Raw genomic sequence first — 15514 nt, 5'->3', positions numbered from 1 at the left:
AAGTGATCAAGTGATTATTAACTATTTAATTTCTCAGAGATGATAAAAATCTCCAAAGCCACTCAGGGCCGTGCATTATTAGGCTCCTCCCATCCAGCATTCTTACATGCCACTAAGAAGACAGGCACAGGGCTGGAGCAATAGCACAGTGGGTAGGGCGTTTGCCTTGCACACAGCTGACCCAGGTTCGATTCCCTGCATCCTATATGGTCCCCTGATCACCGCCATGAGTGCATGAGCCAGAAGTGACCTCTGTGCATCGCTAGGTATGACCCAAAGAGCAAAAAAAAAAAAGAAAAAAAAAGAAGGTGGGGGAGAGGGAGAGAGAGAGAGAACACGGTGGCCAAAGCCTTTGCTTTGCACGCACCTGGCCCAGATTAGATCACCTGGTTGGTTGAGCACCGGCAGGAGTGATCCATTAGTGCAGGAGTAACTCCTGAGCACTGCTGTGCATGGCTCAAACTCCACCCTCTCCCAATTTTTTTTTTAAGAAAAAATAATGCTGGTAAAAAGGTTGGGGCAACATTCAGATGAAAATGGGAGATTGATGCAGAATAGTATTTCTAATTAATTATTAATCAAGAATTTCCATTCTTATGTACTTGTGAATCCCTTGACATTTTATGATTCATGTCAAATTGGGGAAGACCAAGTCATATAAAAATACATTTAAGTCTACCCAAACAGACAATTATAAGAAAAAAGTTGGGTAAGTTTGGTATGTTAGTTATCCTTGCAAATCAAACGCTTATGAAGTTGCAATATGACTTATCAGTATTAGTATTATTCATCAGACATCAATCCACACAAGAAGTCTGTTCTACTGATGACACTGTGCTTGAGATAGGTTCACTGCTTTGTTAATTAGAAAAATCACATTATGAAATTTTAAAAAAAACTACTCAGTAATTCCACTCCAAATCATATTATTCAAGTGAGCTGAAATTACAGGTCCATGTTAAACCTGGACATAAATGTTCATAGCAGAATTATTTATAATAGCCAGGAGAATGTAAGTGCCTATTAATTGGTGAATGGATAAATGAAATGTGATATTGCACAACAAGGGAAGAAGTACTGCTAAGACATGGACGAATCTTGAAAACATTATATTAAGTGGGAGAAGTCATAAAAGACCACATACCATACATTGCGCTTAAGGAAGTATCGAACACAGTCAGATATGGAAAAACAGGCCAGATAGTAACGGCCAGGCCTTGAGAGGGAAGTAGAGAATAACAGGGAGAGAACGCAAAAGGAGATGGTTTTTGGCTGAGTGTGAAAAAGTCCTCAAATCAATGATAATGATGATTACACAACTCTGAAAACACAAAACAAGCATGAATCATAACTTTGACGGGGTGAACTGTGTGATTTGGGTATTATAAGAAAGTGGTTTTAGAAGCATAGTTGAGAGTGACTGATTGTATCTTTTCTTTCCACCACACCAAGACTTGAAAAGTAGACAAACAGTCCAAAAAAAAAAAAAAAGAGTAAACTCCACTTTCTCACAAAACATAAGAGAGGAGTCCGGCCACCCCACACACCTGTAGCAGACCTCCTCTTAAATCCACGGCTATTTTCGGGGTGGACTGTTCTGGGCCTGGACTGCCACTATGTTTGCACCATTTTGCTTCCAGATCAGCAGTTACACAACATGGTCCTATCAGAATCCGACTCCGCTCTTTAAGACTTGTTTTAAGGAGCAAGTCACTTATGCTGAGAAGACATGATGACCCAAGAATTATACCTGAAAAACACAAAAATTGGAGATAAGCATTTATTATACTTTATCCTTGTCAAAAGTACTTCTGTGCAAAAGCTATCTGTATTTTTTTTTAAATTTGTTTTCTGGGTCCACATTTGGTGTTGCTCAAGGGCTAAGAGTCATATCCCAATGGTGCTTGGGGGCTCCAGATGGCGCTGGGGGATCAAACCTGGACCTCCCACATACAAAGCATGTACTTAGTCTGTTGCGCGATATCCCTGACCTTGTGGCTGTATTTTTAAAGCACACTGATTCATTCTTTGTTATAATCTTCCTTTTCAGTTGACTTTTCTTCCCTTAGTTTTTGGCCATTTCTACAGAATTCAAGTATGGAGCAGGTATGGCTCACTCACATTCTCAACAAAGCAATATTTGCCAAAACATTATGACTTTTCCCACGTGTGAGCATTTTAAGTTTTATGAGCAGAGACATTTTTCATTAAACTGTGCAAGTTTTCTAAACAACTCCATTAAGAATAGGAGCAGCTGTTTCGTTTGTTGTTCATGGGGATGGGGCGGCGGGGGTGGTGGTAGGGGGAATGTTAGGGAGGAGGAGGGCACAATTTTCTGGGACTTCTTATAGTAACCCAGTATAGTCTATTACCGTGTGGGACTCTAAAGTCTTTGACTGGCTTACGTTAAGATTCAAAACAATCAAAATATGTAACATGTGTTTTCTAAAAATTTTGGTTTAATCCAAACTTAACACATCATAACCACTTGAAGTTTACAAAGACTTAAAAACAGATAGTGGCAGGTTAGATTTATGAGAAAAACTCTATGCTATAGTTCAAAGTAAATATATTCAGAGAAGGAGTATACTTTAAGATGTAGATTTCCTTTTGAACCTAAAATAGAAGTGTAAATCAAAACCTTTTCATAAAACAACGGCACACGTTAAGCCACTTGGATGCAAAGTTAAGAGTGGAGGGCTAGCTTTCACCATAGAACTTGTATTCTGAATTGTCATTGTAAACAATGAACTTTACCAGACTACAACTGTAATGCCCATGGCTTATTTTTCTAATGATATTCAATCCTTAAAAGAGATGAAAGATTAAAAAACACCTTAGGCCCACCGTAGACACGTTTCAAAGTACAGTACCCATATTGACTTTTCAATTCTGTGGAGGCTTGAAAGCTTCATATATGTTGTATTTCCTACTGCAAAACTAAGATACACAACTTCTGATCTTCCACAGGTGACATCACACCCACAAAAATGTTGGAACTAAAGCCTATGCTATAAATTATGATGGCAAAATAGTGAATTTCTTAAATTATTTCATCAAGCATATTACATACTTAGGCTTCTATTTCATTTATACATTTTTTTCATTCAAAGCTGTGCTTCACTTAGAATAAAGGAACACAGAAAATTAAAAAGGAAAAAAATAAATAGGTCCCCAAACACCTGAGAATAAAAAAATACATCTTTATGCAAGGCATTTTAACTTGTCATAATTTCCTATCATCTGCATTATGTTTCTGGAAGTATTTAAGTCATCCCAATGTTAAGTATCTGTTAAATGAAATACCCACCAATTCACTACTCAGGAATCTGTCATAATGGGATTACAAAAGTTTAGGCTTAATTCTGCATATTCAGCAACGAAGCATTCAGGGAATCCAAGATTATAATTCCCATAATTCTCTTCATGCATCTTCATGCATACTGCATCAGGTTAGCTGGTAATCTCAATGTCCATGTTCTAGGGGCCCCCCCACACAAGGAAGGTTTAATTACAATGGCTTTCTAGCTCATTTATCTTATTTATCATTTATCAAAATGGCTTGTGGGTCCCGGGGCTGAGATCTCCAAGCCTGCTCGGATCGGGGTTGAGCATCCTCCACCCAGATCCTCCATCTTCCAGTAGGCAGAGGCCACACCCACCAACTGGCCCCCTGGTGCCGTGTAATACCATCAACGGCCAAGACCCAGAGACTATAAAACCCAGCTCCCAGAAGGATTATTATCTTATTATCTCATTCTTACTTTGGACAACCTGGCAGGCTACCCTATGTTACCTCCCCACATGGCAGTGTCTGGCAAACTTCCCGTGGTGTACCCAATATGCCAAACACCAGTAACAATGATGGGTCTCATTCTCCCAACCTTGACAGAGCCTTGAATATGACACTTTTTAAAATCTCGGGGCTAGGACAAAGGAGACGTTACTGGGGCCTGCTCAAGGCAATCGACGAACAAGAGGATGATCGTGATCGTGATCAAAATATCGGAAATTCAGGCTGAAAAAAATCTTGGAATCCTCTTCAAGGACGCCTACTCTCTTGTTTTCTAAACTAATAGATTTATCTGGCTCAGTTCAGCTCTTTTATACTGGAAGAGCAAGAAAGAGAGACTTTGGTGCTGGAAAGTAGTTGGAAGGGACAAGCACCCCATTATCAAGCTCGAGGAAACTGTGGCAAGGACCCTCCTATTCTGGGCAGCACTCTAGCAGTTTACTAGTGACACGTCCCATGGGACAGAACTGACAGTTTATAATCTGACCATGTCTTGAGCTGTCTCTGAGTTTTTTAATGGACAGACAGGAAGTAAAGTGAGGAAGTTTTTGCCATCCTTCAAGATGCCTCATCGCTGCAGCTAGAATCCAATCTCAGCAGCCCTGGGCCCAAGCCTCTGCTCTCTCAAAGAAAGATTACACACCTTTTGACTTTGACATCACGTTCAGTCCAACAGAAAGTGGCAGAAACCTCTATTTCCATACATCACATACAGTCTACGGGCAGGATTGTCACCACAGTACCGTGCTGAAGTCCAGACAGCCACAGTGATACACTGAGTAACTGACAGGTCTGGCTAGCAACCTGGCACTTTAGCCACCTCCATCCTACTGCTGGTCCAGGATTCTGCTGAGTCCCTGCCGGGCTTCCCGAGTCTCCCAGTCGACTCTGCCCATGACAGATCCCTCAGTTTGCTTACGTAGAGGGCCCAGCGGCTCTGGAGCAGAGTGAGTGTGAGTTTTTGGTGACACCAGAGACTCACTGTCACCGTCTGGAGGCAGGTGACTGCCGGTGTTTTGTCACTGCTGATCTGGGCTCTTATTGCAGGGGCTAAGGGGGGTGTTAGCCACCTTTCATGGCTGCAAAGTTTTTATTTCATCATTTGTAAATCATGAACGTGTTATGAGGAGACACCAAAAAGTTGTTCAAACAGCTTCTTTTACATCAAAGTTTGCTCACTCATGCCAGTCTTCATGACTGGTTCTGGATGATGATTTCCTGTGTCTTATTCCTCAATGTTTACTACCTTGAACTGTGCTGTGTAGACTTGTCCTTTCTATCCTATTTCTTAGTTCAGTAATTTATTTGTATCGTGATGGAATTATGGCTACTTTATTTTGTGGGCTATAATTTAACTCTATCATTATTTACTTGGCTACTTACAGTAAGCCAGCTTTAGTCACTGAGAGCCCTTCCAGATGGGGCCTGTGTCCTTATCTTTTTTTTTTTTTATAATTTCTTTATTTTATTGTCATATGATATTGGGTTTTAATATTCACATAGGGGGCTGGAGCAACAGTACAGTGAGTGGGCATTTGCCTTACATGCAGCTGACCCAGGTTCGACCAATATACCTGATCTAATTTCTGAATCTATCCATTAATAAGTACCTATAAAACCAGGAATTCACACTGAAACTGCTGATGATTTCCCACTTTTTTTCATCTTCATTATTTGTAAAATCTTCCTATTTTAGTGAGGAACCTGCCCCATACCATTCAGTTGCTCTGGTATCTTTTTTTGTTTTCCCAAATTTTATTTTATCAAAACACCAGGAGTTACAAGTTCCCTCTCAATCATCCTCCTGCCCCAGCCTGCCATCTTGACAGGAAGCTTTTAAGTTTGATTAAAGTTTGGGTCTTTTCGATGTTGTTGGCTGTGTGTGTGGTTCGGGTGTTTAGTTCTATTATTCCTTAACAAGTCCTGGAATCAACCTAGATGTCCAACAACAGACCACTGAATTATCAAGATGTGGTACATATACAGATGGAATACGACACAGATGTAAGGAATGACAAAATCATGCAATTTGCTACAATGGGAATGGAACTCAAAGATATCATGTAGAATGAAGTTAAGCCAAGAGAAGGACAAACACAGGATGATATCACCTGTGTGTGGTATTTAGAGTATCTGCATGAGGAAATGCAATGATTTAAAAGGGAGGGGGGGATGCCTAGATCACCCTTGGCCTCAGATGTGCTGATATTTAATAAACTAAATCATCACTAAACATCACTTCTCAGTGGGTGATCAACACAAAAGCAAAAGAATGAAGACAAGACAACTTTATGAAATGATCTAACCAAAAAAAAAAAAAAAAGACTGTCAAGGGGAAGAAGTGACAGAATTGTTGGCAGCCTCTAAGTCTGAAGTGCTACAGAGGTCTCGGGGCACGATGAATGAGCAACAGAGCACTTTTCTACAGTGGCTTCCATCTGGATACGTATTTCTATAAACATGTGACAATATCCATTCTGTGTAGAAATGACATATATGAAATTCGGGTATCAGCAGGTAGTTCTACGGGTAAGAATGACTTCAAATGGTATCATACTTTCTAAATTACTTCCTGAGATCTTTGTTTCAAAAAGACTGGCATCAGAATGACAAAATGTGCAAATGTGCACCATTCCATCTTTTGTGTACTCTTTAGATAGTGCCTAACTCTTCTCAACTAATTTAACAAAGACACACTGTGTGTGTGTGTCTGTGTGTCTGTGCCACACAGGCTGTGCTCAGGGGCTGCTCAGTGTTCAGGGGGTGCTCCTGATGGTCTTGGGGAACCACAGAGTAACAGAGATTGACTCCAGGGTCTTCTGCATTCGAAGTACAGGCTCAGCCCATTGAGCTATCTTGGTGCACCAGAAGGATATTCTTAACTTTCAAGAGTTACACCACTTTAAGTATTTAAAAAAATATTCTACACTGGAATTATTACAAAAACAAGTAACAGAAATGCTAAGAGCTGTTACTGTGTATATGGTGAGACCCCTGGATATTGCCAGACTGTCACGCCAACCCAATTTTTTTTTTGACTCTGGAAAAAGAATGGGCTATGAAAGTTCTCAGGAGACCGAAGATAAAGACAGGAATGGAACTCTCAAAAAAAAAAAAAAAACAAAACCACAGTCTTAAAAACAAAAAAGAAAACAGTCTTATTTGGAAGCTTGGGATCTGCAGGAAGCAGTCAACTAGGCTTAGGAGAGCCTTGAGACAGAGACAGGCAGGGCAGTGGAGCTGGCACCACTCTACTCTAGCGCCTCCATTGGTGCCTGAATCCCATGGCTGGGAGGTCTGGAAACTTCCTTGTCTTTATATTTGATACCTCTGGAGTTTTTAAATCTGGTTCAGGGGTTAAGTAAAAGTGACAAAACACACACACACACACACACACACACACACACACACACACATAAAACAACCTCAAGAAGGTGAAGTCACAGGACCATCCCCCAGCAGGTAGCTTATGTGAAGCAGGGAGGAGAGAGTCACTTTCTCCCAATTCACCTCTGCCACCCTGGGACCAGCTGAGAAGGCTAGGACTAAGTAGCCAGCCTGAGGCCTCCAGGTCTGTCTATATTTCTTTCTTTCTTTCTTTCTTTCTTTCTTTCTTTCTTTCTTTCTTTCTCTCTCTCTCTCTTTCTTTCTTTCTTTCTTTTTTCTTTCTAAATAATGTAGGAGTACTGCTATTTGTTCAGCCATTGATTAAGCTGATTGAATTGGGCATGAACTCCACATCACTTTTTTATTTTATTGTATCACCGTGAGATAGAGTTACGAAGCTTTCATGTTTGAGATTCAGCCTTACAATGATGGAACATCCATCCCTCCACCAGTGCACATTTTCTACCACCAATGTCCCAAGTATCCCCTCCCCCGCCCCCCCACATCCCAGTCCTCACCCTGCTTCTATGACAATTTCCCCCATACTCTCTCTCTAATTTTGGGCATTATGCTTTGCTTGAATTTTCAAGCAAATTTTCCCACCATCATTCAAGCCTACCTGCCAGGGGCAGACGCTAGATAATATATTTTCCATAGCTCATTTTGAATATCAAGAGAGCTTGCGCAGCTGCAATAGTAAACGTAAATTTCTAGACTGCAAATGGTTGGGTTCCAGAGACATCTCTGCATGGCACTAATCCACTTTGGGATTCAACTGGGAGTCTCTGGGCCAGGGCTGTTGGTGTGTTAAGATGACATCCAGAGGAAAATTGTGGGTGTGACAGCCAGTCTGCTGGGCGGGTGGGGACCCAGGGAGGGACAGCCTGGGTCCTCTGCTGCCATGCAGCCTGGAGATTTATTCCCAAACCCGCCTTGCTTGTGAAAGCTCTTGGTCACTGGGATTCCATCTGGAGTAGGCGGGGATACTGCACCTGCTCCACCTGGGATGCTTTGGTGATATTGTCTCAGTATGGGGCCTAGAGAGATCTCCAGCGCTGTGGTATCATCTGGGACTTGTTGCTGTGTCTCTGAGCCAGGGCTGTTGGTGTGCTAAGATGGTGCCCGGAGGCTGATTGCGGGCATGATAGTCAGTCTTCTTGGAGGGTCCTCTGTTGCTATGCGGCCTGGAGATTTAGTCCTGAAACCTGCATACCTGGGCCTTGCTTGTGGAAGCTCTTGGCCACTGGAATTCCATCTGGAGTATGCAGGGAGATTGCACCTGCTCCATCTGGGGTGTCCTGGTGATACTGGCGTGGTATGGGGCCCAGAGAGATCTCTAGCACTGTGGTATCTTCCGGGACTTGCTGCTGTTTCTCTGGGCTAGGGCTGTTGGTGTGCTAAGATGGTGCCTGGAGGCTAATTGTGGGCATGACAGCTAGTCTTCTGGGTGGGCAGGGACCTGGGGATGGACAGCCCAGGTCCTCTACCACCATGCGGCCTGGAGATTTAGTCCTGGAACCCACATACCTGGGTCTTGCTTGTGGAAGCTCTTGGTCATCGGGATTCCATCTGGAGTAGGCGGGGAGACTGCCCCTATTCCACCTGGGGTGCCCCGGTGATACTGGCTTGGTATGGAGCCCAAAGAGATCTCCGGCACTGTGGTATCTTCTGGGACTTGCCTCTGAGTCTCTGGGCCAGGGCTGTTGGTGCACTAAGATTCACATTACAAAATTTCCAGCAGATTATATCTTGGTGAGGTCTATCCTGAGACGGTGGAGTCAGGCTTGGGGTATGGCGGCAATTTTGGATTGTGGAAGCAAGAGGCTGCCAGGGGCTCTGCGTGGGCAGGCACAGGCCAACCTGCCCCCTCCAATTTACTTTGGTCTGTTCAGCCATGTATGGGTTCGAGCTTAACTGTGGCGTTTGGTCTCTTTCGAGATTTATTTAGGGGTCTCTGAGGCAAGGCCAATAGCAGAGCTTACAGGGTGGTGCTGGAGTTGTTTTGTGGGGTGACTGCCAGTGCTTCCATGTGTATTGGGAAGTGAGCTTGTACAGCTAAGCTGGAGGTGGTTTGTGGGTGTGGTTCTGGCTGTTTAATTTCTTGGTAAACTTGGTCCCAAGTTGTTGGGGTCTGGCCAAAGGCACAGCAGCAATTTTCGGGTATCAGGACGCCTGAAGGCACCATGAGGCAGCTAATGCACTCGCCCCGCAGGTACAGGTTGACCTGCTGGTGGCACCATAACCCCCTTATCCAGATTTTCAAGGTCCATATCTTTCTCAAAGAAAAGAATTTCAGGAGTAAATGAGCAGTGAAGTAAGAACAGATTTTATTTGGAGGTTTTTTAAGGAAAGAGAAGGAGGGAGGGAGAGAGAGAGAGAGAGAGAGAGAGAGAGACAGACAGACAGACATAAGAGACAATGTGGGGTTCACCAAATGTGGAGAGAGCCCCAGTACACATTCCAAGAGGGGAGATGCGGGTGACACGTGCTCATACATCATACATAGGGTCCTCCTGCTCATACATCATACGTGGGGTCCTCCTTTGTTTAAGTTGGCTTGTACAGGGTTTCTCCAAGCTGCCTCACCTGGGGCTTTCTAGCTGGGTAAGAGTGCTTTGCTAGGGTGATTGTCAAGGGGGTAGAACTGGGAGTGGCTGATGGTTTTCTTTGAAATTCCTTTCCTTGGGCTTAATTCCTGCTGGAGTTTTGGGTGTGTGTGTGGGGGGGGGGGGGGGGCGGCGGCTAGGGGATTCAGCTTACTCTGAGTCACTTGGCATCAGGCGAAGTCTGATTAGGCCTTAGTTCCTGTGTCTGCAAGGTGGGCTTTCTGCAGCCTTGTGGGTATTGGTTTTATTACTTCTTGGCCTTTACATTGCTTTGGGGGGCTTTTTCTCCTATCTAACAGCATGCATCAAAGGTATACAAAAATACTTCAGGAAAAAAGATCCCTCATACTGCTTCCAATGCTTAAAGTTTAAAAACGGTGCTAGGTCACTGGGCCACCTAGAGTTCCGCTGCAGGATAAACTCATGGTCCCTGGCAGGTCTAAGGGCATCGCTGGCCCAGGCTTTCACCCAGGAAAAGGCAACAAGGTGTTTAGGTCAGATTCCCTGCACTTCAAATGATAGAAATCCTCTAAGGAGAATTTTAAGAAGAAGCCCTACTCTTCTGTACTGCCTTGTCCCTCTAATTAGCTGATCTGGGTGAAGGTCTCCCCTCCCATGCTTCTCCAGCTGATTCCTGCCCTAATGACAGTATCCCAAACCACACCAGCTTCTGAAACATGTGCTGTGAAGTTTCTGTGAAGTTCATTAGAATTTGGAGATTCTGACCTATCTCTGCATTGGTTCCTAGGTGTGCCCTCATTGGTCAATCAGCGTCCACTAGGCATCTCGCATCCCCGGGGGCACAAGGTGAGAACGCTTTCCAGGACTGTTTGTTGGCATCAAGTCTGAAATGCAGTCAGGTTGAGTAAAGTGATAAGACAGCCGGCACTTGGTGGGAAACTGAGTGCAAGTGGAGTGTCAGGGAACATGCACATGGCTCTGAAGGGACTGCCCGTCTTTCCGCCCCACGGACTTGGGTGTCTGTGTGGGCGCCACACTCCTCTCTTTCTTGATGCTTACCTTCATTTCCCCTTCACTTGATGGCTTACCCTGCAGCCCACCCTTACTTCCCCTCACCCTTTCCTGGGTCATAATAGCACCGAGCACAGGTTCGTGCCAATGCAAAGAGCGTGCATGACTGAGGCACAGGCTGAGGTGCTGCCTGAAGTTCCAGAGGGAGCAGTGATGCTCCTGCCTCTCCACTGCCACTTCCTTCTGTGCCAACCCCCACCAGCAAATATGCCATGGCTCACTTATGAGGAGTGGGCTTCACCTGCCCCCCACCCTGGGGGCTTTCCTGCCCTCTGCACTTGCTACACCGCCTTGTGCGGGGGCCGTCTCTGCCTCTTAACGAGGGCTCGCCCACAAGCTCCAGCTTTCAGCCTGGAGAGAGTCTTTGTTTTCCCTTAGACAGTTCCTGCCTGGCTTTTAGAAAGCTTGAACAAAATAATAGAAAAATATGTTGGTTCAAGTGGTTTTAATCTTGGTATAAATGACCAGTAATAAGAGGCTGTGGTGATCATTTCATAATAAAGAGTGGGGCTGAATTTCACAAAGGGTCATTTATAAATGGCAAACCACACTTCACACTTGCACCACAGAATATGAAAATGATCCCAGGTCTCCTGACAGGGTTATTAATTCTCCTTTCACTCGGCGCGAAGCTCTCCTCCCTCCTTTCGGCTTTTTTTCATCAGGAAAAGTGCTAAATATCCTCCCTGGGATAAGCTAAGTCTTATTTTATATATCACTGCACACAGAAATCCAGGGTCGCTGAGACCATTCAGCATTCCTACAGGCTGGAGACTTCCATGCCCCCAATCGGTTAGGAAAAGGGGCCAGAGAAATAGTACAGTGAGTAGTGACTATATGCATGAAGTCAATCCAGGTTCGACGGCTGGCATTCCATTTGGTGTCCCAACCTCTGCCAGAGTGATTCCTGGGTGCAGAGCCAAGAACAAGCCCTGAGAACTGCCATCCCACCGCCCAAATCTGAACAAACAAAACCAAACCTGCAATTGGGTAGAAAGAGCACCAGAAAGCAAGGTGAGGCATGTGTCACTCTTCTTCCTGGTTAGGACACCAAGTACAAGCAAAGAAGCTATTCTCTTAGCACTGGCAGATCACTTAGCAAAATTAAATGAGGTGCAGCACCGTGGAGGAGTAATTTCAGAAGCAACTGGTATGATAAACAGAACTAATTTGTGCCAGTTTGCACACTGACATCCTTTTCAGAGAGCATAGAAATTGAGTTCAAGGAGCAAAGTGGCTCCATGACCTTTAAAATCCTCCTTCAGAAGACTAATTATGATGGTCACTACATTTTTCTAAGTTTGGTACATACACATATTGATTATAATACACTTTCCATGTTGAGTTCCTTCCACGAGTTCTGTTGAAGTACATAAAATAGTACCTGGCTTTTTAGCCATAAACAAGCCCTGTCCTCCACCTAGATGTAAAGGTGTCTGTCGACACATCCTGCTGAATTGCATTCTGTTTTGTAATGAGCTTCTATACTTGCGTCTATTAATATGGTGAATTAAAACACAAGGGAAGATTAATATGTGGAACAAAAACATGCCAAACCAATGGCCTAGGGCCTAACTTCATGGCCACACTGAGATTCTCTGCAGAGATACCAAATTGTATAAACCCCAGGCACCCCGGTGCTGGGCTGAGAACTCTGGGGTCTTCTTCAGAGTGGGGATGGCAGCCATCCCCCCACCCCCCATACTTCTGTAAGCCCCCACTGCCACGTTCACCTTTCACAGCCACCGCCATGCTGACTCACTCGTCAGTTCTGCTCTTCAGATTCACAGTCTAAATCTCTGAGGAGATGCAAGACAAGCAGCTGAGATTTATGGACACACCAGTACCTCTGGCTGAAAACTCTGGGGCACCTGGGGAGAGGGCGGGCCATATCATTGCCCTGCCAAAGCTCCAAAAGCTGCACCTGTAAGCCACTACTGCACCATGCCAATGGCCTGCAGCCTAACTCACAGCTCCACTTTCTGCATACTAATGCCAGTTCTACAGACCTGGACAGTCAGAAGTATCTGGACAGCGGCATACACAGCCACGTGACACCTCCAAATTCTACAGCACTGAAATTCCAGTAGGAGCATACCAAGTTAGATGAGAAAGTAGAAGTCAGCTGAAGTCAACAAATGAAACAATAATACAGGGGCTGGAGTGATAGAACAGTGGGAAGGGCGTTTGCCTTGCACGTAGCCAACATATCCGACACGGGTTCAATTCCCAGCATCCCATATGGTCCCCCGAGCACTGCCAGGAGTAATTCCTGAGTGCATGAGCCAGGAGTAAGCCCTGAGCATCGCCTGGTGTGACCCCCCCCCCCCACACACACACAGAAAACAAACAACAAAAACAAAAACCAAAACCCAGTAATATAGGAGGCTCAACTAGTGACAAACAGCATAGTAAATCCTCAGACAAAGACTCAATGTCATGAGACAGTATAACAATTTTCACAAATTTCCTTTTACTGAAGCATTTTTGATAACTCCTCTAGCCATTTGGTTGTAGCAAGCAATATGAAACAAATTACTGTATGGCTGCTAAAAGGGCAGGCTGGGGTGGTGGTTGGGAAAATGGGGACAATGGAAGAGGGAGGGTCACACAGGTGGTGGAATTGGTGTTGGAGCATGAAAAGCCTGCAATAACTGTATTATGAATAGCTTTGTGAACCATGGTATCTAAATAAATTAAAAATAAATTTAACAGATATAGTTTAAAAAGGGTAACCAAAGTGCTAGACAACTACAGCTAGGGATACAGCTAAGCTGATGGGGGTGCCAATGTTCCTTGAGATCTAGTTGTTGAAAAGTTTAGGAATTACTGCTACAGAGCGGGTTTCCAGCCCCTGATGTTCTATCCCGTCCTCACAGGGGACTGCAAGTTGGGATTCTGAGTGTCTTCCCAGCCTCTCCACTGAGAAAACAGCAGCAGAGTTTTCTTCTCTTCCCAAAGAAAGATAGCATGAAAGAGGAAAGATAAAATGTCTACTCAACTCTCTACTTTCTCCTGACTCTTGCTAGGAAAGTGTATCTGGAGAAATATTTTGTCTCTAGGATCCTAGACAAATGAAACTTCAAAATATCAAAGGGTGATTGAGACTAGGTTTTGCCCCTTTCTTCTCCATCTAACCCACCCCCTCTGCTCACTATTTTGCAGCTTGTCAGTGAATTAGAAACACTAAACCTCATGGGAGCAGGCAGGTGTGTTCGAATAAAAAAGACAGGCAACTCTTATTGTCCATACTGGGAAATGTAGGAAAATCATCTTACAGAGAAGTAACAAGACAAGTTTGTGAGGCAGTTCAACAGCTGATTGACTGGGCTACCCAAATAAAATTCTGGCAACACATTTAAAAAAAAAAAGAACTGAGTCACAAGGGTGGAAGGAAGAATGGGTGTCTACGTTTTCAAACTAGGCTGAGGGCAAAATGACCCACTAGGGAATTTGTTGTAGTGGCTTAGAAAGTGATGCTAAGCTACATAACTGGGGTGCAATGCCTGGTATTGCAGGAACATTAGAAGTCGGGGATATGCAGTGTAGACATACACTCTACTGCAAAGTGACCAGAGAAAATCACACTGATCACCACACTGCCCTTAACTCGACAAGGGGCAAGGGTGAGCCTGGAGTCTCAATGTAGTTCCTAAGGCAACCAGAGGGTTGTGCATTATAATGGCAGTTCTGGAGGTAGTATCAGAGCTCCAGAGAAGCTGGAGGAAACTACGCATTTGTCTGAGACAAAGTCACAGGGGTGTGCTGGTTTGGACTTTTCATTATAGTCATACTGAGTTGGTATTTTCTCATTAGCTCAATGCAGCATATGGGACACTGGTGACTGAGCCAAAGGCTAAAAAGCATTTTTGTTTTTAAAAAGGAGGATCTTTATGATAATTTTTAGCTTTAACATTTAATAACGATCAATGACTTCAGTTTTTATTTTATGTGATATGACTAAATTGTAGGGCTAGAGCGATAGCGCAGTGCGTAGGGCATTTGCCTTGCATGCGGCCTACCCGGGCGACCTGGGTTCGATTCCTCCGCCCCGCTAGGTGAGCCTGGCAAGCTACCGAGAGTATTTTGCCCGCACGGCAAAGCCTGGCAAGCTACCTGTGATGTATTTGATACGCCAAACACAGTAATAACAAGTCTCACAATGGAGACGTTACTGGGCCTGCTTGAGCAAATCAATGAACAACGGGAGGACAGTGCTACAGTGACTAAATTGTGGGGGGAGGGAGAGGGTGAATAATAAGTCATAAAAAGAGCAATATTTACCAAGCACTTAATTTATAGAACACGTAAAGTGCGCCTTTATGCCCCTGCATCTCACCTCACCCTCTCTCAACGGCCTGTGAATTAAGTGTTTATCTTGGGCCAGGGCATGCCGGGAATGAAACCCAGGGCCCTATGGAAAAGGCGAGCACCCTACAACTGAGCTATCCCCCCCCCCCCCCAACCAAATACTCTTGCCTCCCTGGAAGAGAGAAGCGGCACTACAGGAGCCAACCAACAGCCAGCAAGTAGGAGGGGTGCTCGATCAGATCCCGTCTGCCTCTTTCCAGAGCCATGCCGTTTCAGAAAATTCACTTAGTGCTTAGCAATTCCAATTTTCCAGTTGGTCACTGGATTGTGAGTAAATGTTTTTTCCTTTCTCCAGCTATCCCTCAGGCCTATGTAGGTTGTGCCA

The 15514-nt window shown here is 44.4% G+C and overlaps 1 protein-coding gene across 4 annotated transcripts in view; it reads right to left on the bottom strand.

Moving 5' to 3' along the window:
* VPS13B (vacuolar protein sorting 13 homolog B) overlaps positions 1-15514 on the bottom strand; it is a 667453-nt gene that overhangs the window by 121386 nt on the left and 530553 nt on the right. For all 4 annotated transcript variants that reach the window (XM_056124953.1, XM_056124949.1, XM_056124951.1 and 1 more), the window contains exon 36: positions 1548-1750. In XM_056124953.1, coding sequence (XP_055980928.1) covers positions 1548-1750 — 203 coding nt within the window. The remainder of the gene's footprint in view (positions 1-1547; positions 1751-15514) is intronic.

The sequence above is a fragment of the Sorex fumeus genome, unplaced genomic scaffold (genome assembly GCF_029834395.1).
Source record: "Sorex fumeus unplaced genomic scaffold, SorFum_2.1 ptg000053l, whole genome shotgun sequence".
Lineage (NCBI taxonomy): Eukaryota > Metazoa > Chordata > Mammalia > Eulipotyphla > Soricidae > Sorex > Sorex fumeus.
The sequence above is the reverse complement of the archived record's forward strand: the minus strand, read 5'-3'. Positions and strand labels throughout refer to the sequence as shown.